At 43.8% G+C, this 24715-nt stretch overlaps 1 protein-coding gene and 1 non-coding gene across 4 annotated transcripts in view; one reads left to right on the plus strand and one right to left on the minus strand.

The window, feature by feature from the left end:
* The window catches only part of LOC140508336 (uncharacterized), a 52373-nt gene that overhangs the window by 12856 nt on the left and 14802 nt on the right, over positions 1–24715 (minus strand). The window contains exons 1-3 of one of the 3 annotated variants that reach the window (XM_072616173.1): positions 12210–19843; positions 2718–2762; positions 2020–2107 (exon numbers count right to left, since the gene is read on the minus strand). In XM_072616173.1, the coding sequence (XP_072472274.1) occupies positions 2020–2107; positions 2718–2762; positions 12210–12295 (219 nt within the window). In that variant the 5' untranslated portion in view covers positions 12296–19843. Of the gene's footprint in view, positions 1–2019; positions 2108–2717; positions 2763–12209; positions 19844–24715 lie in introns of those variants that run through there. The other 2 variants (XM_072616174.1, XM_072616175.1) reach the window with 2 other exon arrangements.
* On the plus strand, positions 23243–23370 carry LOC140509400 (small nucleolar RNA SNORA17). The gene has a single exon (XR_011968724.1). It is a non-coding gene; the product is annotated as a small nucleolar RNA SNORA17 (small nucleolar RNA).

Genomic DNA, 24715 nt, shown 5'->3' on the forward strand with positions numbered 1-24715 from the left:
TTAATGGCCTTGCTACAAAGAGAGTCCCAAGCTATCTACCTGCTGAGTTCCCAAAGACCTGTCCAGATAGGGAGAATTTATAGGATCCTCTGTAAATTTGGAATTGTTTTTAAAAATTAAAATCATCACAATAAAACAAAATCAGATTCATGATATAAAGAACGTAAACTTATTGTGGATCAAATGAAATCAATTCAGTTGAAAGCATTTCTAAATTTTTTACCTAGAAAATCACTTTTATCAATTTATTGACTTGACAGTCTGTTACTTTCAGACAACAGGATAGAGTCATTTTGATCCAATGGTGCTCTTAATTCTTATTTTTATAATCCCTAAAGCTACTAAATGCCAAATTTTAAGAGTATTTTTCATTGAGGTATAATCCATCTTTAAAAGGTTAAATGTCACAAGCATCCTAAGAGAACACGTGATATTAAATGAGACCATATTATAATTTCATTTAGGACCAAAGTAGTTCCATTTGGGACCATGATGTCAAAATATAGAACCCAGTCCTTTGGGTCAGTGTACGGCTAAACTTTTCTTGTGGCTGTCTCTCAACTTAGAAGGAGAAGGGTCTGAGTTCCAAAGGTGAGAGAAGGGAGAATGAGATTTGATGGACAGAGGAGGGACAAGGACCTCTCAAGGGGAACCAGTCTTTTGCATTTTGGCCCAGGTAGAATTTGAGCCTAGGGGTGGAAGTTGGTGGACAAGGAGAAGGTCAAGGTAGAAGAGGGGTCATTCCCATGACCATGGCATTGCAGCTGATGGAGACAAGGAATGGGGCATAGAGCAAGGCAGGGACCTGAGTTTCCGGCCCTGAGTGTTGAATGGGGGAAAAGGATGATCCTGGGGCCTCAGATCCAGGCAGAGAGGATCTCTTGGACCACCACCCCAGAAAGGGCTTGGCCCACTGAGGCCCATGGAGCCTCTTCAGCTTTGCACATGGCCAAGCTTTCTGGGCAAGCTCTGCCTTGAACTCCTCCTCCTGCTAGACCTCCTGGCTAGAGGGACCAACCCTTTGAAATGAGGTAACTGTCTTTCTAAAAATGTACCTTTTCCTCTGTGTCCCCTAACCTGATCTTACCCAAAACTTCTTTGAAAGCTTGCCTACAAGATCCCACATTTCCTACCCATAGGATAGGTCCTGTAGCTTAGGAGGAGAGTGTCTCTCTGTCCTCCGTGGAACTATAAGACACACATGTCCATCACTCACTCCTGGAGCATGTCACAATCTTGCATGGACAAATGCACCACAGTTTATTGTCTGTCTGTAACCTGGGCTCCCTTACTCTGGCTGTCCACAGCCGACCCTGACATTTTTACAAGATTAAATGAAATATTATTTATGTGGTTCCTGGCCCACAACACACGCCACAGAACCAGACGCTTAATCCTTTCCAGCCTTCTTGCACCTTGGTCCTCTTCTCTCTGACCCAGGGACCCTGGCCTCCTGGCTGATCCTTCACCAAGACCCTTGATCCCTTGACCCTGTCTGTGCCTTCCCAATGGCTGTGTCTCATTCCCCCTCACCTGGACCTCCTGGTTTCCTTCCTATCTCAGGTAACGTCTCACCTGAAAACAAACTTTTCCTGGTCCCTGACACTGCCAGAACCTTCCCTCTCAAGGTGCCTCCCTTCCATATGGTACAAAGCCTGGTTGTACACAGATCATGTTATATTCTCTCTCCACTGGACTGTGAGCAAATGGAAAGCAGGGATTTTTATTTTGTAAACCTCTGCATCCCTAGTAAATTAGCACAGTGCTTGGCACAGAGGAGCCACTTTCTAAATGCTTATTAAGTTGACCTAAGAAAGGACAAATGAGAGGTATTCAGAGACACCTGGGAAGACTTGTGTGGCCTGAAGCAGGAGGACATGAGCAGAACCAGGAGGACAATTTCTGCTCTACTGACAACACTGCAAGCACTACCTACGTCTAACAGGATAAAGATTCCTTGGCTCTCTTGGATTCCAGGTTTACTGATGCTGGTCAGGTCTATTGAAGGACTGCACTCACCTGGGATGAGGGTCTCGGGGTGCCAGGGGCCATTCTCTCCAGTTCTAGACTCTCTCCTAGGAAAAGGCTTTGGTCTCTGCAAGCTGACCTGGGGAGGGAGAAGAATGTCAGACTGGGAGAGACATTGTCTTTGCCTTCTCTTCCTAGGGTGGATGCGGACCTGACAGAAATGACACAGGGTGAGCTCCCAGAATGGTTACAAAGGCCCTATGCCCTCAGAAGAGAGACTCCATCTCAGGAAGAGGGAAGCAGGGAGGGTCAGGCTTGGAAAGGAGCTTGGTCTGCGTAGGAAGAGGACTTGGCATCCTCTCTAACTCCTTCCCTTTGACCTCATGCCCATCCCCCATCCTCCAAAAGAGATCAGAAGGCAGAAGGGGCTTGGGATCCCAGATGGGATGAGACCAGGCAGAGCCTTAATGATCCCAGACTCAGACCTCTACCTGATACTATGGCTGAGATACATACATCAGGCCACTGTGACCCAATGGTAAAACTGGACACCCTAGGACCTCTGGGATGTGACAGGGAACCTGGACAAGTAGCAGGGCCAACCCCCCCTGAGCTAGGACTTGCAGGGAGGCCTGCTCCAGGGAATTCTGGAGGACAGTCCCCAAGAGGTCAGAGGGGGAAGATGAGGCCCAATGGAAAGGGAAGCCAGCAGAAGTGGGGTGCAGGGAGGGGCCCTCCTTTAGACCTACCTGGCACCTGCATGTGCAGAGCTGGCTCCCAGAAGGCACAGAGATCTGAGCTCCAAAGAAGAAGGCAGAAAGAAAGTCCTCAGATCCTAGGACTTTTTTTTTAGACTATTCTGGTTGGGCCCTCCCAATCCCAGGAGTCCTGCCTTGCCCTCCCCAGAGTCTAAAGGAATGAACCCTCTTTCCCCCTCCCCTCTCAGGCTTCCAAACTTCCCCCCAGGGCAAGAATTCCACCAGGACACTCACCCACCTGGCTGGTCATCTCTGAGCTCTCCTCCCCCATAGTTCCACCCCCTCTCTCCCTCCCACCATCAGCCTGCTCAGAGACTCCTGACTTCCTCTGCAGAATCTTCCAGTTCTCCCCCTGCTACACTCATCTTCTGCCCCACAAGGATATGCCCACCCTACATCCCTCCTGGTTCTCCCAGAAATCCCCCCTCCCCATTCTCTACCCCGTAAACCTCCCCCCCCACATTGTTCTCTGTAGCACAAGCCCAGACCTGCCTACCCCCCTCCCTTCTCCCCTAGAACTCTCCTCCAAATTAAAGATGTTTACCACCATGGCCCACCTCCATTCTTGATCTAGAGCCCAATCCTAACACTAAGGAGATATTGCCCTCTTTCTAGATTTTATTTCCTTCTTATTTCCCAGTGGAAGACAGCTAGATCCTAATGAGGAGCTGAGGCCAGGACATCAGGACACTTGGTCCCAGGGCATAGGTTACAGTTCACACTATAAACTTCCACTAGCCACTTATATAAACCTGCACATCTCCCAGTATATCTAGGGGTTTGACTGTTACTTGATTAAGCAACTGAAATCCATCCCTTTGGAGGTCCCACTATCTCCCTTTTCACCCCTCCAAACCCAGGTTCTAATGGGAAATGGAGAGCTATAGAAAACAGAACTGTTAGTCTTGAGGCACCAAGATGTCAGGAAATTAGGAAGGAGGACAGAAAAGGACTGAAGTGAGATTCTGATGGGGGTGGGGGGAGTTCAGTACTCCCGATTACAAAAGACAGTTTCCACCATCCAGGATTTTATCTTGCCAGGGGAATGGTGGGCAGGGAGGGGCTCTATGGCTCCCCTGGGGAATGGGGCCTCACAGCATAGATTGACTCTCAAAATCCAGGTACTACAGCAGGGTAGGTATAGATCTTGGTACGTGTTAGCTGAATTGGAAAGGGGAGGGAAAGTTTTGGGATGAAAATGAAGCCAAAAGAAGGTAGAGAAAAATATAGAGATATACATATATACACCACACATCCATCCATTCATTCACACACACACACACACACACACACACACACACACACACACACACACACACACACACACACACACACACTCTCTTGGACTGGTGGTAAAAATTACTGCTCCACTGAGAATTAAGAGCTTTTTTTAGAGCTTTTCAAGGTAATTCAGGGATTCTAAGAGAAGGATGGCATCTTAACCATGAGAACTACCAGCATAAAGACAAAGCCTGGGGACAGAACATCACAAAGGCAGAGAAGCCAAAAGCCCAGTGAGCAGCTCAGGGCTGTGTGAAGAGAAGCTGTGTGTGTATAAGCAACCACCCTGGAGAGGTAGCTCGGCCAGATTCTGAAGACCTTTCAAATAGCAAACAGAGGCATCTGTAATTGCTCCCAGATATTATGGGAGCCACTGGAAATTACTGAGTGGAAGTGACATATTAAGGGCTCAACTTCAGATCTGTAGAGGATCATCACCTTTAGCTTTTTTTTTTTTTTCAAATCCTATTAAGTCAGTTATATTAATCTGATGGGATGCTTGGGTGTATGTGCTTGGACCCCAATTATTTTTAGGCATAACTGGGAAAAATAGAATACTAAATACATTTTAAAAAAGAAGTCAGGGAGGGAGGAAAGACGATATTTACTGGTTTAGATATGTGAAATTCAAGATAGCAGCACAAATATCTGACCTCTGAGGTCCTTTCTAGCTCCAATAATTCTTCTGATCCTAAGACAGTAGTAACACATATTGTGGTGGGGCTGTTCAATAGTCTGCCTCTTCATGATCCCATAGAAAAAGTACATGAGATTTTCTCAGCAAGGATATTGGAGATATTTGCCATTTCCTTCTCCAGTGTAGTCCCATTTTACAGATGGGGAACTGAGACAAACAGAGTAAAGTGACTTGCCCAGGGTCACATAGGTAGGTAGCGTGAATCTGAATTCAGGTCTTCCTGACTCCAGGGCCAGCACTTTATCCACTGCACTCCCTACTTGCCCCTGAGAGCAAAGCACTTTAAGGGTAATTGATCAGTCATCAGAGAGAAAAGCTACCCCAGATGGCAATCCTTAGGACTTTTAGAGCATTCCTCGGGTAATTCTAGACTACACCACAATTCTAATTTTAGACTACACCACAACTGGCCTCCATGTTTTCTGGTGGGAATTTCTCAAATTGTCATGCCCAGCGGGAAGACATTCTCATCTCTACCAACAGAGAGGACCCCAATTAGGACAAGCCAAGGGAAGTTCAGTCTACCACAACCTACAGACCCCTACTCTATTTCCATCTGGCTTCAGGGAGGTAGGTGAGATGGCTTTTCTTCTCTGGAGACCAAATTTCCTTGTCCAGCCCCTTCCCCCACCCCCACGAGCTAAAATAGGGGATGGGACAGCACTGAAGGATGTCTTTCTTGGAACATCCTGGAAATGGGAACAAGGGCATGGATTCATCAGAACTCATTGCTTCAGACCCCTCCAACCTCATTTAAACTTAGACACCCATAGAATTCCCAGGTATATATGCCAGGTGGGAATGGAGGTGGGGAAGAGTGGTTGCTAAAGAAACTTCTCTGGACTGATTTCATTTCCTTGCTCTGCAGAAGTTCCCAATTACAATCAATTATGAGGGACTAGAAAGTCCTCTTCATAATGGCCACAGAAGCTTCACACGTGACCCCCATCCTGCCTTCCCAGTCTGTTTCCTCCTTCCCCCAAGACTCCCAGCCATTCATCCAGTGTGAGTAGCCAGCTTCTGTTGCTCACACATCGCCCTCATCTCCCTGTTCTGGGGAGAATGGTAGCTTTTTGAGGGTGGGGACTTTTGGGCTTTTTGTGATGTGTGTGGATGTGGATGTGTGTGTGTGTGTGTGTGTGTGTGTGTGTGTGTGTGGATGTGGGTGTGTGTGTGTGTGTGTGTGTGTGTTAGAAAGAGAGACAGAGAGACAGAGAATGAGAGTCTGCCTCAGCCCTGTGGCACTCTGGGAAAGAATGTCAAGCAAGTGCTTATAAATCCAAGCTGTGTGACTCTGGGCAAGTCACTAGACCTGTTTATATCACTGTCCTCAATCATTAAGTGGGGAGAACACTGGCACCTCCCCCCAAAGGCTGCCCTGAGGATTCCATTGGCCAAGTGCTTGGCAGTGCCAGGCACAAGGAAGTGATAGCAATGCTAGTTTCTGTTGTTTTCTCTCCTGAGGCTTCTGAGGAATTGCCCAACATCAACCTCAACTTGCTTCTGGAGAGACACTGTTTCTCCTTTCCACCCCAGTGCAGCGTCAGGAGGAAACTGAGGCTAAATGATCAAGACACAGCTGATGGGTGTCTGAGGCAGGGTTTGAACTCAGGTCTAGCTGACCGAGGTCCAGCCACTGCAATACCCAGCTACTTTCCTTAATGGGGATGACTACAAAAAAGCAGGCCCAGGACTGAGGGACAGTTGAGTGTTCATCCTTCACTGCAGAACACCATGCCATCAGAGAAATGATGACATGACTTGCACTTGACTTTGTTTTGAGTGAGGGAGGGCTGTGCAGGTCACCAGCCTTACTTCTCCTCCAGAGCCATCTGAATCCAGTGACCAGATATTCATCAGGATGACGAGAGATGACCCAGGATGAGGCAATTGGGGTTAAGTGACTTACCTAAGGTCACACAGCTAATGAGTGTCAAGTATCTGAGATGAGATTTGAACTCAGATCCTCCTGACTGCTGCACTGGTGCTCTATCTACTGCATCACCAAGCTGCCCCTGAGGGACAGTTATCCCCATGGAGAAGGAGGTGGGAGGGGAGAAAAGGAAGCCAGGTCAGATCAGAGAAAGGACTTACGTCATCAGTCCAACAGGCAGGAGGGGACCCAGGAAAAGACTCCCACAGAACAAGTGTTTATCCAACAGGCCGTGATGGCTGACCACAATAATCACCCCAGAGAAGTTAGGAAAAGCCAAAGAACAGGCTAGGGTTTTTAGCAATAAGGAGACCATGGCTTTCAGCTGACCGAGTGAGATCTGATTTGCAGAAGATGGAGAAGGGAGACAAGGGGGTGGGAAAAGGAGAGACAATAGAGTACTGGGACCTTTTATTATTTTTGAGGTAAATAAGGGTTAAGTGACTGTCTGAAGCCATATTTGAACTCAGATTCCTCCTGGCTCTAAGCCACTGCCTGTGCCCATGGCACTATCAGCTGCCTTACAAAGAGATCAGTGGCTTTTGGTTAAGCAGGAAGGGAGGAAAGAGGATAAGCTTAGGGATGAAAGAGCTAAAGGAAGTGTTTTTCAGTTTTTAAAGATGGGGAAATGCAAGCTTTTCATACTGAGTTAGCTCTTCAGTCAACTGAGTGCTAAAAACCACCATTTTTGAGTTTTCTGGGCAAAAACTCTGGAATGGTTTGACATTTCCTTCTCCAACTCATTTTGCAGATGAGGAAACTGAGGCAGAGTTGGGTGACTTGCCCAAGGTCACACAACTAGTAAGTCATCTGTCACTAGATTTGAAGTCAGGAAGGTGAATCTTCCACACCAGGGGCTCCATCCATTTCTCCATAAACTTGCCGAGATGAAAAGAAGACCTGAGTTCAAATTCTGCCAAGACGTTGTTATGTTCATCCTGAGCAAGTGACTTGACACTTCTCTATAATTATATGGCCTTTGTCACAGAAACCAAATCTTTTTAAAACCCTATGCCCAGTACAAATGGGATAGTATGTCATCTAATCCAACCCACTAATTCCACTAATTGGAAAATAAAGCCGTAGGATTGAATATAAATGAGCAACAGACCTCATAATTCTTCTATTATCCCCCTTCCAAGCTGGCCTTTCTGCCCCTTCCCCAACCTCAGACAATTTCCAAGAAAACCATCTCCAAGCTCTGCTCCCTCCAGCCTGGAAGGCTCCTTCCTTCTCTCCTCAGCATCCTTAAAGATGGCGCTCAAATCCTCTTTCCTGCTGGTTTGCCCTGGTTTTCTCCCTCCATCCCCAGCTGCTAGAGCCTTCCTCTCAAAAGATTACTTTGTGTCTTCTCTCTCTACAGGCTTCATCTAAGGAAATCTTTACTTGTTGTGGATGGAGAGCCATAACCAAAGTCAGGAATGTCAAGATCCAAGCCCTGCCTCAGACCCAGCTGGCAGAGACACCTTTAGCAAATCACTTAGAAGAGATTAATGACCTGGAATATTTCCAAGATCCAGGCCAGCTCTGATATTCAGAGACCTAGGATCATTTCCCAGAAGATAGGGCACTCCACCCTCAAAAATCTCCAAAAATTTTCAAACAACATGGCAAACTCCTGCCCCCCCCCCATTACATTAGAGAGTGAACTCCCCAAAGGCAAGGACTTTTTTCTTTCCTCAGGAATTAACAGAGACTGCAACTTTGTAAGAGATGTGGAATGAGGAAGGGATGAACTGGGCAACTGATCAGAACAAAAGCAAAAACTCAGGCCTGGAGGTGGCGAAAGAAGGGGTAGGGAAGAACTCCTAGGACTTGGACAAATTCTGGGGAGAACCATTAGGATTTCATTGTCCCAGCGGATCCCCAACAAAGGCCAGAAAGCAAAAGGGAGGCCTCATTTGTATTTTACAGAAGAAAACAAAGAGACCTGAGGGAATCTGGGCTCACGAGACTGGGAAGAACTAGGGTGAATCTTGGGGGGAGCAGAAGAATATGTAGGGGGGAGAGAATCTTATAAAAAGAAGGGGAAAGAAAATAAAGGGAGATGAGTGTGAGGTGGAGGAAAGTCCAAAAAAAATGAGGAAGGGGAATTCCAGAATCTGGGGGTGGTGAATGAAACAATAATAAATGCTAATACAAGAGAATGGAGGAAGGGTCAGAGGTGGGAGGAGGGGTGATTACCCAACCCCCACAAGCCCATTCCAACTACAGTCTGGGGCTCAGTAATCAACAAGACTTGGATTTCAGATAAAGGTTTCCAGAGGTCAGCCCTGGAAATTAGATGGGCTAATGGGGGCAGATCTCTGATCCTACAGCCTACAGCTCTTACTGCAAATCCTGGCATGGTTTAATGAAGAGTTGAATAAATGACCTTTTATTCCTTCACTCAGTCATTCACTGGGAGAGGTAAGAGGAATTGAGAGCCAAATTCCAGGTCTCAGTCATTTAAGAGGCAGCCAGAAATTCCCTGGTTCTAGGGACCCCAGTCCCTGCCCACTGGGCAGGAAAGGGGTCACAGCACCAAGGCTCCTTGGTTCTAAGACGAAGGAGGAACCTCAGAGATCATCAAATTCCATGCCCCCCTCAGCCAATAAGGCTGAACAGGCCAATCAATCAATAAACATCAGACAGAGTGCCTGGTCTGCAGTCAGGAAGACCTAAGTTCAAAGTCAACCTCACACACTAGCTCTGTGACCCTGGGTAACTCATTTAACCTATTTAACTCAGGTTTCTTCCTTTGTAAAATGAGCTGGAGGAGAAGACATATCACTCTAGTATTTTTTTCTAGAAAAACTCAAAATGAGTCCCAAAGAGTCAGACAGCACTAAAAACCTCTAAAACAAAACACAAAAAACCTAACAAGCCCATCACCTTCTACGTACCAGGAATTGTGCTCAGGCCAAGGAGGCTTCTAATGGAAGAATTTTTGAAAATGGGCCCATGCTGGGAGGAGGGGGAGGAAAGTATTTTAAGTTGGTTCATTTAAGTTGAGATAAGAGAACAATGACAAGGAAGCCAGAGCCTGACCCCAAGGGAAGGGCAGAGAGGAGGTGTGGAAAATAAAAAGAGTCCAAGTCAACCTAATTAGCCTGGGAATAATGGATTCCCAGTACAAAGCTGATTGTAGGACCAGGATTCATTCAGGTGCTCAAAAAGTGTTGGAAGGATTCTCCCTGAGCCGGGGCCCCAGCGTGTGCTGGGGTGTAGTTGCTGTCCAAGGTAGGAGAGTCGCAGGGAACCAGGAAACTGAGTGGGGACAGAGAACGGTTCACAGGCTCGAGTCCATTTTTCAAGTGGCCAGTTCTCAAAGGACCCAGGACTATAGCCAGAGCTCCAGGCCCTCTTTCTGACTGGAGGAACTGGCCCAGGGTCACAGGGGGTTTAAGGAACAGCCAGGATTCCAGTCTGGGTCATAGATTTACACCAGGAGGGAATTCCAAGACCATCTTCTGAAATCCTTCTAACTCTAAACATCCCTGAACTTTTTTTTCTGAGCTGATCTCCAGATCACAGGAATGCACAAATATCTGAATCCTGAAAGGGCCTTAGTTTGAATTCACCAAGCCCAGTCCCCTTATTTTACAGAGGAGAACACTGAGGTTCAGTGACTTACCTGCCAAGGCTAAGTGGAGAGAACCTAGAGTTAGTTAGACCCGAGAGAACCCTCCTTCAGCAATATACCAGCTACGACTCTAGGAAATTCACTGGCCCTCTCAGCCTCAGTTTCCTCATCTGTGAAATGGGAATAACATCTCCTACCTGGCAGGGATGTTGTGAGAACCCAAAGAGATCACATGTGTAAAGGATTGTATGGAGTCTAGTATTGGGACCTGGGGCAGTAGAATTTAACCCAGGCCTTGATTCCAAATGCAGAGCTCTTCCCCACCTCTACCAGGCAGCCTCCCAGCAGGGGGCAAGGGTCAGGGTGATGGAGAGTTCTCTCTTGGGAGGAAAGGAAAAGGATTCTTGGGGAGGGGGAACAGGAGTCCAAACAGATTCTGAAAAAATGCTTCATTTTCTGATCTGGTCTGTCTACCAAAGAAGGTAGGGGCAGGGCAGATACCTGCCAGGCAGTTGAGACAAAGGTTTGGGAAGGGTTAGGGTGGGGCACCTGAGACCCAGACTTACTTTTTCTGGCCAAAGATTCCAGATTCTTTGATATCTGCTCCGTTTGGTTAGGGAGGTGAATGAAGACAGACTGCTCTTCAGAAAGTATCCTCCAACCTTGCATAGCTCCCAATATTTATATTTCTTCTCCCTCCACTCTTTTGCCTACACTAGACAGGCAAGACTAAACTTGGCTCCACCCTGCCCCGCCTCCTCTCAGCTCAAGTGTGTGGGGGTGTGGTGGGGGGAGGGCCAAAAGTCCAACTCCTTTACCCAACCAAGATTAGCTGGGTGGCCTGGGGTCAATGCTGCCACCCCTGTCCCAATAATGCAGAGATACTTCCAAGAAAAGACCCCTTTCCTTTGAGCCAGGAGTTCTGAACCCAGACCCGTCCCCCTCTCCCCACTGAATCAGACTGAGGACTCCCCAGAGATGTGTTATTCTTCTATGAGTGGAAGAAGACAAATACCTATAGCCTGCCTCAAATCTCTCCCCATTCCAGTTCAGCCCCAAAGTCATTTAAAGTGCAGGTCTGTCCATGACACCCCTGTCTCCCACTCAATAAACTCCTATGGCTCCCTGTTTCTTTCAGAAGCAAATGCAACATGCTTTAGAGGCAGCTAGGTGGTGCAGTGGATGGTGCACCAGTGCAGGAGTCAGGAGGACCTGAGTTCAAATTTCACCTCAGATACTTGATACTAGCTGTGTGACCTTGGGCAAGTCACTTGATTGTTGGGGGTGTTCTGATCACTTTACAGGTTTTCAGTCTGTCTGACTCTTTGGGACTTATTTCCGGTTTTGTTAGAAAAAATACTAGAGTGATTTGTCAACTCCTCCAGCTCATTTTACAAAGACAGAAAACTGAGGCAAATAGGGTTAAAAGAGTTACCCAGGGTCAAAGAACTAACGTCTGAGGTTAGATTTGAACTTAGGTCTGTCTTCCTGATTGCAGACCTGGCACACCACTTCACTGATATTTACTGACTGATTGATCTGTTCAGCCTTATTGGCTGAACAGTGCCTGGAAAGTGGTGATCCCTGAGGTTCCTCCTTCATCTTAGAACCAAGGAGCCTTGGTGCTGTGACCCCTTCCTGCTCAGCTTTACTTCTAAGTACCCAGTGGGCACAGACTGTCCCCAGAGCCACGCGATTTCTGGCTACTTCTTAAATGACTGGGGACCTGGAACTTGGTTCTCAATTACTCTTACAAACCTTGATGATGAATGAATGAAAAGTCATTTATCCAGCACTTCATTAATCCATGCCAGGTTCTGCTGTGCTCTAGACTCTAGTACTAGGGTGCAGATATGCCCATTAGCCTTTCCTGAAATTCAAGTGTTTTTGATTACTGATTCCCAGACTGTAGGTGGAATAGGAGTGTGGAGATTGGGTTATCCCCCCATCTCCCCACCTCTGAACTTCATTCACTTGTTACTCCCTCACCCCTACCCACCAACTCACGGATTCTGGAATTCCATGTTCCCCTTCTTTTTCCTGGGTCTTCCTTCCTCCTGCCTCTCACCATTCCCTTTCTTCTCAGACCCCATCCTTTTCTTCTGGGTGGACAGACCAGTACAGTGATGTCATCTCAGTCCTTTTGGAGAAGGAAGGACAACCACCAACCAGCCAGGCTGGCCCAGAAGGGGCTGGGGCTACTCCTGACCACTGAGACCCCCCCAGGTCCTTGGGCTGCCCCCAACATTCACCCAAGTTCTTTCTAGTCCAGAAAACTCAGATTCCCTCTGGTTTCTGTCTTGGCTTCAGTGAGATACAAGGGAGCCTCTCCCTTTTGGCTTCTAGTTTTGTTAGGAGATCTGATGGGATGATGAATTTCAAAAACTTTAGAAATACTAATGTTTCTCCTCAGAATTTATCCAGGAAAACTCTCCCCACCTCCACCCCCCAGCTCTGAGTTCTTCCTTTAGTGTGGGGTTAATGGCCCAGCTGATCTATTTCTCAATCACTAGTCCCAGTCTCACGCAATTCCTGGACATATTAAAACAAAAACATTCTTGGGCCTTGGAGAGTTTACTGTCTAATGGACTGATGTGGGGGTTGCCACACAATGTATGAATATTGGGGGATCTCTGGGAGTGGAGTGCCCTGTCTCCTGGGAGATGATCCCACATCTCTGGACATCAGAGCTAGCCGGGATTTTGGAAATATCCAGGCCATTCATCTCTCCTCAGTGACTTGCTGAAGGTGTCCCTTCAAGCTTGGGTCTGAGACCAGGCTTGGACCCAGGGCTTCCTGATTTTGAGTCTGGCTCTCTATTCATAACTTTTACATGATTTCTTAGATCAAGCTTCTAGACAGAGAGGAAACAGATGGACGGTGATCTGAGAAGAGAACACTAGCAGCTGGGGAGGAAAAAAAAACCAGGGCAGGCCTGCAGAAGGGAGGACTTGAGTGTCATTCTGAAGGACACTAAGGTCCGTGGGGGAAGGAAAGAGCCTTCCAGGCTCAAGGCAATTGGAGGGTGGGGAAGGGGCAGAAAGGACAGTGAGTGGAGCTTGTGCCTGGAAGGGGCATAATCTAAGAAGAATGGAGAGGTCTGCAGCACACATATTCAGTCTAATGGCCTCATTTTGAAACCAGTGGAATTATGGGTTTGGATTAGATGACATAATATGCCATTTATACAGGTCACAGGGTTTTAAAAAATGTTTCTGTGACAAAGGCCATATTATTACAGAGGAGTGTCAGACTCCTCCAGTACCTTTGCCCAAGAAAACCTCAAATGGGGTCAGTTAGAGTCCAACCTGACTGAAAATGACTGAACTACAACTTCCTTTCAGTCCTCAATGCACTGAACTGCTAACTCCAAACGGGAAATGCCCAAATGTTCCCCAACTTTAAAAGATCTTCACTTAACCTTCTCATCCTTAAGCTATCATTTCTCCTCCTTTTCACAGGCAATTTCCTAGAAAAAAGGTCCCAGTACTGGATGGTCTCTCCTTTTTCCACCCTCTGCTGCACCTCCTGCATATCACTCAGGCAGCTAAAAGCAATGGTGTCCTTATTTGTAAAGACCTTAGGTCAGAGGTGGGGAACCTGTTGCCTTAGTTGCTTAAAAAGCAACAAATAGTTTTCATTCTGAAATTATTCCTATTCAATTTTTACAAAAGAATATACATTTTTTAAGTATATCTAACTGAAGTTTCTTGAATGCAGCCTTATTTGATTATAGCTAAATTAATAACATGAAACGGTTCTCTACCCCTGGTGTAGCCCCTTTTTTGGCTTTTTCCTGTCTTCTCTGTAGGGAATGTTATTGTCAACCAATCACTATGTGTTGGATAAACACTTGTCCTGGGAAATTCTCTCCTATCCTGGTTCTCTTCCTGCCTTTTGGATTGATAACTAAGGAATCCATAAGACCTTAGTAAGTCCTTTCTCTGATCTGACTTGATCTCCTGTTATCCCTACCCACCTTCTTCCCCTTAGGGGTAATTTAACCTCAATCCTGGGCCTGTTTTTTGTACCTAACTCTCAACCCCATGATGGGAACTAGCAGGGTGGTGCAGTGGGTTGTGCTGGACCTCACGTAGACCTGCATTCAAACACTGCCTTAGATACCTATCAGCTGTGTTAGGTCACTCAATCAGCCTCAGTTTCCTCATCTGTTTGTTTGAGACACTGCACTGGGGAGCAGAGGAGAAAAAGTGTCTTATCTTAAGCAAACTGAAGTGAGTTTCAGGGAATTCCTCAGCGCAGGGGTCCTAAGAACATCCTAGAGAGAAATAAAAATAATACCTGGCATTTATATCACACCCATGTGCCTGGCATTGCCAAGCACTTGACCAATGGAATCCTTAGAGAGTAACCTTTTGAGGGGAGGTGCCATTATTCTCCCCACGTTATAACTGAGGAAAGTGAGACAAACAGGTCTAGTGACTTGGTGACTCCAGGCCCAGGCCTGTCTCGCCTGTTACACCTAGATGAAATTCCTCCCAAAAGATAAAGCAGCATCAGCTCCCTGAAAGCTACTCTGTGCGTAGCAAATCAAGGGAACGAGGAGATAGAGACATAAATAGGGGTTCTTCCAGCCTCAGTTCATCTGGAGAGGCTGGGTAGTCACTTTCTCCATTGGGGAAACAAGACACAAGACATCAGGTGATTTGGGGTTTGGGGAGAATGTTATCTTTGGTTTCAGTGAGGATATTTTCTCTTGCCCATACAAAAAGGAATACAATTTTAGGCTGAACAGCTCAGAGCTCCAGCTTCCTTCGGCAACGTTCTTCAGAAGGACATTTCCTGATAAGGAGATTGCACTGGAAGCTGCCCAGGCTTGGGTGGAGACAAGGTTCTTCTGCTCAGATAGCCCAAGGTTGGGAGTGGTCTGGTATGGTGGGCAAGGGGGGGGGGGGGGGGGTGATCTAATAGAAGAGGCATTTCCTCTGTTCCCAGGTGGGGTGATATCAGCCACTCTTGAACAGTAGTATACCAGGATTTAGGTGACCTCAGTCATTTACTCAAGACCCTTATTTTAATAGAGTGCACCTTCCAGTGTGTTGACCAATCACAGTTGATTGGCACCCTTGGGAACACTTACACTTTAAAGGCCATATAACTCTGTACACCAAGTCTCAAATCAAGCCAGTTCTTACAGGGGGACCCAATTCTGGACTCCCATACAATTCCCAAACAATGCATGTCAAGTCACCTTGAGAGAAATTAAAATGTGGCCCAGAACTAATCTAGTTTGTCTTTCTTAGATTAAACTCTGTAGATTTTTCAGGTCAACAAATTTTAAATTAAAGTAGATGAAACCTCAAAAAGATAGGGGTATTCAAAACATTCCTAAAAAGAAAAACAGACTGGGAGAAATTATTTTCTACTCCAGTCACTGAAGCAATCAAATACAACAAAATAAAAGTATTGATTAGAAAATCGTTTCTTTTTTTCTTTTTTTTGTTTCCAAATTTATTAATTTGTTTTCAACATTCACTTCCACAAGTTTTAAATTTTCTCCCCCTCCCTTACTCTTCCCTCCTCAAGATGGTATGCAATCCTATATGGGCCATACATATGCTTTCCTATTAAACACATTTTCACATCAGTCATGCTGGATAGAAGAATTATAACTAATGGGAGAAATCATGAGAAAAACCAATGCAAAAAACAAAACATAAGAAATTAGCTAATAGTCTCCTTTATTCTGCTTTTCAACTCCAGAGTTCCTTCTCTGGATGTGGATGGCATCTTGCATCATACGCCCTTCGGAAATGCTTTATTTAGGTCCTTGCATTGCTGAGAAGAATTAAGTCTATCAAAATCAGTCCTCACACACTATGGGTATCACTGTGTACAATATTCTCCTGGTTCTGCTCACTTCACTCAGCGTCAGTATACATAAGTCTTTCCAGGTTTTTCTGAAGTCAGCCTGCTCATCATTTCTTATAGCCCAATAACACTCCATTACATTCATATACCACATCTGGTTCAGCCATTCCCCAACTGATGGACATCCCCTCGATTTCCAGTTCTTGGCCACCACAAAAAGAGCTGCTATATACCCTATATGCTCTAAATGCTCTAAATACTTTTGTACATGTGGGTCCTTTCCCCATTTCTATGATCTCTTTAGAATACAGCCCTAGAAGTGTTACAGCTGGGTCAAAGGGTATGCACATTTTTATAGCCCTATGACGATAGTTTTACATTCCTATCCTGAATGGTTGGATGAGCTCAAAACTCCACCAACAATGAATTAGTGTTCCAACTCTCCCACATCTTCTCCAATATTTATCATTTTACAGTTTTCTCATGTTAGTCAATTACATAGGTGTAATGTGGTTTTGATTTGCATCTCTCTGATCAATAGTGATTTAGAGCATTTTTTCATGATTATAAGTAGTTTTAATTTCTTCTTCTGAAAACTGCCTGTTCATATCCTTTGACCATTTATCAACAGGGGAATGACTTGAATTCCTGTACATTTGACTCACTTCTCTATATATTTCAGAAATGAGGGCTTTATTAGATACTAGTTGTAAAAACTCCCAGTTTTCTGATAATAAGAAAGTCATATGAAAATAGTTTCACAGTTTCTTGTCATGCCCCCAAAATGGGTGAAAATGACAGATGAGAAATCATCAGATTTTATTTTTTTTAATTGACAATTCACAAACATGAAATAAAATGAATTAGTCTGCATTAGTCCACATAAGTATTCCAGGTTTCACTGAAATTGCCTGGGTTTCATGACATGTTTTTGGTCCATAATATTCACATACCAGAATTTGTTTAGTTTTTCCCCTACTCATTGTAGGACATCACATCTTTAGCAGGCTTGAGGGGAGGGGAGTAGATAGGCAGGTAGCAGGGATAGGAAAGTCAGATGGGAGGGTCTTGTGAGAATGATGTGACTCAGAAAAATGTGAGGTACTATGAGGCTAACAGAGGAAGGAAGTGGTGAGAGAGGCAGAGAAAGTGATACATGTCCCCTCCCTTCATTATTTCCTTTTTGTTGGGACTGGAAGCTCAATTCCGTGTGGACAGTCTCGGGCAGGTAAAAGTGGGACTTCTAAATCTTAGAGTCTTACGAGGCCCTCCATGAACAGCGGGGGTTCGAGAAGGTCAGACCGAGCTAGCTCGGCTAGCTCGGGTATTTCCGCCTCTCCCCCGGAGATACCTGATGGGTGGAGTCTCCCTGCCCTCGAGGTCGTCCCGGATTGGAGCACACCTAGTTACCTAACAGCATGGTATTGAGATGCAAACTGTGTGGCTGAAGATTAAGTAGGATTGAGGAAGCCAGAAAGCTCTTAGCACGTGTGGAGCCAAAGAGAAAAGTAGGGCTCCGCTTCTTTTCTTTCCTCTCTCCCCTCCCCCTCTCTCCCTGCTTGTACTTCTACTTCCAATCCCTTAAGCTTAGCCTCCTTAGGAAATTTCCTCCTAAGGAAGACCCCCCTGCACTTGTAATCGAAACCCTGTAATAAAGCTCAACCCCTGTTTGACTCTGGAACGTCCTTTCTCTCATACGTGCATCCGGCGTGGCCAGCCGAAGACCTGGACAGGTAAGAAAGACTCGGGTAGCCCAATACAGGCCTCTAGGCTTGCCACCTTTTTCCCTTTAAACTCGGGGAGAGGAATGTGAAACAGGGAACATGGACCATGGACAGTATGTGAGGGCTAAGTAGCCTAGCACAACAATTAACTGTTTTATTTGAGATATATTGATTTTTTTTAGGTAAGTGGTGGCATCTTAGTTTGATGACCTTGCTAATGTCCCCTGGGATATGGAAAATTCTGATGAACTAGGGCCATACCCTCCACTGACTGGGGGTTCAGTAATTGCATTCATATAATATATATAATAATCATGTCTTTAATTATTTCCCCATTTCAATTTTTAAATCCACCCACTTACCTAAAAAAAAAATATATCAATAAATCTCAAATAAAAGAGGATGTTTTACAACATACACTGCAATTGTTTGAAGAAAATGGATTTCCTCTGTGGAATTCAGAAATGCAAACAAATTTCTCTTGCAGAAGATCTGGGACTCTGTCTCCAACTATGTCTATCTTTCTGTTTCCCTCTCTCTCGCAGCTGAGCTATCCATATGTTTTAGCCAGCTGACTTTCCTTTGATGATCCAAGGAATGACAGTCATAAAAATAGCCAGTATATCCATAGTGATTTCATATTTGCTAAGCACCTAACGAATACTGCTTACTTAAGTACCTCACCTCAACTCTGGGAGGTACATGCCCTTATTATCCCCATTCTACAGATGGGGAAACTCAGGCAGGAGAAGATGACATGACTTGCCCAGAGACATACAACTAGGAAATATGGGAGGCTGAATTGGAATTCGGGTCTTGTGGTTCCAAGCACAGCTCTTCATTCACATGTCACCTAGCCCCTTTAAGAAAGCATTGCAGAAATTAATGTCCAACACATACCAAAACATTAAAAGAAGGAATCTGCCAAAGCAAACAAGAGAAAATTAACTAATGGGGGAATGGCTAAAGAAATGAAGTCTATACACATCATAAAATATTGAGGAAGGATGATAAATGTGGGACTTCAGTGAAAATTCCTTACATATATGGGGTTTTATGCAGAGGAAGGAATTTGGGGATGTTTAATAAGGTCTCTTTTGGTGGGAAGTCTAATGAGTCTGTGCTGCAGCAGGAGGCCTTCCCTTAGTAATTAGATCCAAAGCTTTGTCACCAGCATGATTTCTCCAAAGTACAGTCATGTAGAACTTCTGGGGTAAGCCCTCCCCACATACATTGCCTTTATGCACCTTCATTCCAGTAGGAACAAGTTTATCTACTGCAAGTTTGTCTACTGATCAACCTCCTCCAAGAAAAGCATAGGCGCCCAGTAGCACATTTGTGAGGCTTCTCTACACAGTTAATCCTCTGATAACCTGAAGTAAGAGATGATCTCTAGCTGAAAGCCCAAAGAGGTGTACACCACAGAATGCTAGACCCAGAGCCTCATTCACTCCAAGCTAAACATTCACATTCAATGAAAGCAGCGGCCATAAGGCAAGATGGCTACCAGACTTAATGTCAACAGATTAGAGTGATTTTCCATGGGAGAACAATTTGTTACTAACTTGGAGAGAAAAGTGAGCCAACAGAAGGTTTACCGCATTCCGGCAGAAAAGCAGTGGGGAGCTTTTTAGAGGTTTGTTCAACAGCACCACATTTACTTATCTGAGCCAGAACACTTGTAAACCACTAAACTGATTGGAGGAAAATGATGGGGAAATGCAAAAGCTAATAAAGAAATAACGAAAACTCCACAGGGCCTACCAGTCCGAGTTTGTTTTTGCAGCTGTAATAACAGGAATCATTTACTGGCTAGTTGTTTTAAATGGGGTATATCTCACTATCTCTTTCTGCATGGTTTTCTTGGTGATATATAGGAGTGTTGATGATCTGTATGGCTTTAAATTATACCCGGCTACTTTGCTAAAAATGAACTGCTTTAATAAAATTTTTGATTGAGTCTTTGGAATTTTCCAAGTATATCATCTTATATGTAACAAAAGAAACATTATCACCTCATTCCCTATTCTGATTATTTCTATTTCTACTGCTCTTATTGTATTTCCAAAACAACACAGAATAGTATAGGTGGCAATGGGCATCCTTGTTTCACACCTGATCTTACTGGGAAGGCTTATCTCCATTACAAATATTGCTTGCTGATGTGTTAAGGTAAATGAATTTTTTATCAGTTTAAGGAAAAATCTATTAACGCCTATACTTTCGAGGTTTTTTAATAGAAATGTATGTTGTATTTGATCAAAAGCTTATTCTTCAGCTACTGATATAACCAAATGATTTTTTGTTACTTATTTGTGATAGAATCAATTATGTGAATAATTTTCTGTAAGTTCAAGCATCCCTCCATTCCTGGGATAAATCCAAATTAGGCTCAATATACAACCTTGTAATATATTGTGGTCATTCCCTAGCTATTTATTTTATTCAGGATTTTTGTATCCACATTCATTCACGAAATTGGTCTATTATTTTCTTTCTCTTTTCCCAAATGTGGATATCAATACCATATTTGTTTCATAAAAGGACTTTGTAGTACCTCTTCTTTGCCTATTTTTTCCAAATCACTGATTTAATATTGGAATTAGTTAATCTTTAATGCTTGGTAAAATTCCCTTTCAAATCCATTTGTTCCTGGCCTGTTTAATTTCTTTTTCTAAAATAGGGTTACTTAAGATACTCTTATTTCTCATTCTGTTAATCCCAGTTAACTCCAGCACTACCTGCCCTCACTCTCACCTAATCCCAAGATTAATTTTTATGCGACAATTACTCCATTTTTACCTCCCTCTACCTACTTTTTTTAACCAATAAAACACCTTTTAATGTCCAACGCATCCTCCTTTTGTGATAACTCCTAGGTTGTTATTCTTTTTCTTTCTTTCTTTTTTTTAACATACTTTGGCATTCATTTTAGACACTTTGACACATATTCCATACGCTGTCATAAAACCACACTTTGATCATACTGACTATTAAGCATGCCTTAAACAAACTGTCCATTTGGGCCATACCCGTATTGCTTATACCTCATCATAGGTTTTCGATAGTGCTTAGGTCATATGAATTTCACAGGCCCCTGAAATAAACTATTTCCACCTCTTTGAAAAGTTACTTTTTAATTTTCTTTGAATTTATGTAATGAAACAAGCATTTCTGTAACATATGAAAAAAGATGATTGTGCATGAAATTGCAAATCTACTCTGGACAACTTCCTGTTCCTTTCAAATTTAAAACAGGATATTATATAAATATCTTGATTTTTCTCCCTCCACTCAGCATTGACAACTATTACATATAATAAATACTAAATAGTAACTGGTTGTCTTTTGACCAGCAACCCTGAGGGTCTTCCCCTCCCAGTTCGATTTTTTTTTTTTTAATTAAAGGGGCCATTGCTTGACATTTCTTAAAGAGGCCTCTTCACTGAACTGACTTTACCTCACTCAAAGTGAGAATCTGATAAGACCTTAGCCTAAAATGGCCAGGGTTTCACATTGCATCCTGGACCATCTCCAGTCCTCTTGATGAATATCAGGCCACTCGACCCAGATGGTTAGGCTGGTGACCTTGCACAGCCCTCCCTCACACAAAAGTCAACTGCAAGTCATGCCATCATTTCCTCTTTGAGAACAAAGGACAAACACAACAACAACCATTATATTCCATTGATCTATCTTTCTATTTCTTACCCAGTACTAGAGTGTTGATATTTAGTGCCTTACAACAGAGCATAACATCTGGTACTGCTAAACCTTCCTTGACATTTTTTTCATTATTTTCTTCGATATTTTTGACTGTCTTCCCAAAAGAACTTTCTTATTACTTCTTCTAATTGAATAAAAAATAATTGTGGTAATTTCACTGGAATGGTACTGAATATATGTCAGGTTGGATAAAATTAGTATTTTTATAATATTGGCCTGGCCTACCTTTATTTCTCCTATTATTGAAATCTGACTTTATTTGAAAATCTAGGTTTTCATTTGGTTTACATAGTTTCGGTTTTTGATTTGGCAGTTGGACTCCCAAGAATTTTGTACTATCTAGAGTTAAGGAGATTCTTGGAGAGCCAAGTATTTCCTGTCCTGTTCTGATATCTTGCCTATTCTTTTTTGCATGGTATTTTCAGTGAAGTTGTCAGACACTTTCACAGAGGAGGAATATGGCATCAAGGTCCTACACCTGACTGATGGTGAATTTTTTAACTTGAAAACCTGACAAGCCAAGACCAAAGTGGATGGTGAGTTGGTGCAGGTAGGTAACTGCAACTCAATGAAGCTTTTGAAGTTGACATGAAACAAACACAGATCCATTCTCTGCCACTTGTGAAAATTTAGGCCTGACAATGAACATCAAGAGAAGAGAAGAAATGGTCCTTATTCTGGCTATTTTCCAGCATGACCTCTTTGTAAAACTCTTTCTGAGAATGGTCCAAGAGGCCCCACTCCTCCTCAGCGAAGGCCACAACCACATCCTTGAATGTCACCAACTCCTAAACCACCAAAAGTGTGTGTAACCAACTTGGAGAGGTAGCTTGGGCTAGGTTCTGAAGAGCTAGCAAACAGATGCATCCATAACTGCACACAGATAGTACAGGAGGCACTAGAATTTACTAAGTGGAAGTGATGTGGTAAGGACTGAACTTTAGGCCTATAAAGATCCATCACCTTCAGCGTAGATTCTCCCCTCCCCCCAATGTTTATTAAGTTTATTAAGTCAATCCAGTTAAGTTCTTAGTCAAGTCCTTTTGAGAACAGGTGGTTCATTTGGGCACTTTTGTATACTTGGCCCCATCAAAGAGGATTCTTTCTGTAGCCAGTGTTCCAACATGGTTCAGCAAAATAGTGGAAGGGAGAGAGACAAATAGGACTCAAAAGAAAAAATGAAAGGCAAAAATAATACTTGGAGATAACAACATACCACTTTTGGACTCAGACAAATTAAAAGGATAAACAAGAAAATTGAGTAACTAACGTGCTATCGGGAAAGGGATCCAAGAAAGAGTAAAGAATCAGTGATGGCTTCGAGGTTGCTAACATGGAAAAAATAAACTGAATTTGGGGGAAATAGCTTCTCTCCAGAAGCACTTACCTTAGATGTCAAAGAAATTGAGCTTCCTTACAGGGTTACGGAAACAGAAACAGACTCAGGTGTACTTTTTTTCACAGCATAAGCCCACTGATTCAATATTGAAGGAGGCCTCCTTATTACTTATTACTAGGCAGTCCCCACTAAGATATTCTGAGAGAATTAACTAGAGGCCTACCTTCCCTGGCTCCACCAGACATTCTGGACAAGGGAAAATATCCTAACTGAAAGAAAATTTGCAGCACATCAAGATTAACATTCTCCTCAAACCCAAATCACCTGACATCCCATCTCTATTATCCAACCACCCCAATGAGAAAAATGGCTGCCCAGACCCAAGAACTGAGGCAGAGCCAAGCACTATTTATGTCTCCATTTCCCCCTGAGGTGCTACCCAGAAGGTAACTGTCAGGACGCTGGTGCTACTTTATCTTCTGGTATCAGCTGGGTGGGAAAGGGGAGAGAGGCCTGGCCTGGAGTCAGGAAGAACTAAGCTCACATTTGATGTCAGACATTTCCTAGCTGAGTGATTCCTGGCAAGTCACTCAACCTGTCTGTCTCACTTTTCCCAGTTACAAAGTGGAGGAAATCATGGCACCTCCCTCTAAAGGCTGTTCTAAGGATTCCACCAGTCAAGTGCCTGGCAGTACCTGGCACATGGGCATGCTATAAATGCGTTATTATTTTTTCTTTCTCTCTAGGAGGTTCTTAGGATCTCCTGGCTGAGGAATAACCCAACACTAACTTCAATTTTGGTTATGACAAGACACCGTTTCTCCTTTGTGCCCCAGTACAGTGTCTGGAACACACAGGTGAGCAAAGGAGACCAGCTCTGATCAGGTCAGAGAAAGGCCAAAGGACTCATGGATATCTTGGTTATCAGTCTCACATGCAGCAGGAGAACCAGGATAGAAGAGAACCTCTAAGGACAAGTGTTTATCCAACAGGCAACGATGGTGGACAATAACAATTGCTACAAAGAAGTCAGGAAACAGACAATGAAGGGGATACGCCAGGGGCGGGGAAACGTTTTCATGTTATCAATTTGGCTATAATCAAATAAGGTTGTAGTCAAGAAACGTCAACTACATATACTTAAAAATGGACATTCTTTCATAAAAACCTAAATACTGTAAATAATTTTTTAAAAATGAAAACTGTTCATTAATTTTAAAGTAACAAAGTCCACAGGTTAACCTCCCCTGAGCTAGGGTTTTTACAAATAAAGACACCACTGATTTTAGTAGCCTGAATGCTCAGCAGAAGGCGGAAAAGGGAGCAAGGGAGTGGAAAAGGAGGCACCACTCAGTACAGGGAGCTTTTTCTAGGTAATTACCTGTGAAAAGGAGGAAAGAGGATAGCTTAAGATAGCCCCATTCTCCCTGAAGGAATTCAAAGACAAGAGTGGGCAAAGAAGACTTTTAATTGTTTTTTTACATTTCTCTAGAGGAAGCTAGTGTGGTGCTCACTAGGAACATAGATACAGAAGCAGAAGTGAGGTTAAGCAGCTTTGTCCTTCCTGTTAAGAGTCAGGGTTACTTCAAACCTCTCTATTTCCTCACTCTTTATTTCTCTATATTCCCTCCTTCTGCAGATGACGTAGGTGTGGTAACGATCTGAGTTCAAATCCTATCTCAGACATTTACTAGCTATTTGGTTCTGGGTAAGTCACTAAACTCTATTTGGCTCCATTTCTTATCTGTAAAATAGGCTGGAAAAGGAAACAGCAATCCAGTTATCACTGCAAAGAAAACCCCAAATGGAATCATAAAGAGTCACAAACATGACTATTTAAATGACTGAATAGTAAAAACAAAGAACGTTCCACTACATGAATACAATGGAAT

Source organism: Notamacropus eugenii, chromosome 5 (genome assembly GCF_028372415.1).
Source record: "Notamacropus eugenii isolate mMacEug1 chromosome 5, mMacEug1.pri_v2, whole genome shotgun sequence".
Taxonomy (NCBI): Eukaryota; Metazoa; Chordata; class Mammalia; order Diprotodontia; family Macropodidae; genus Notamacropus; species Notamacropus eugenii.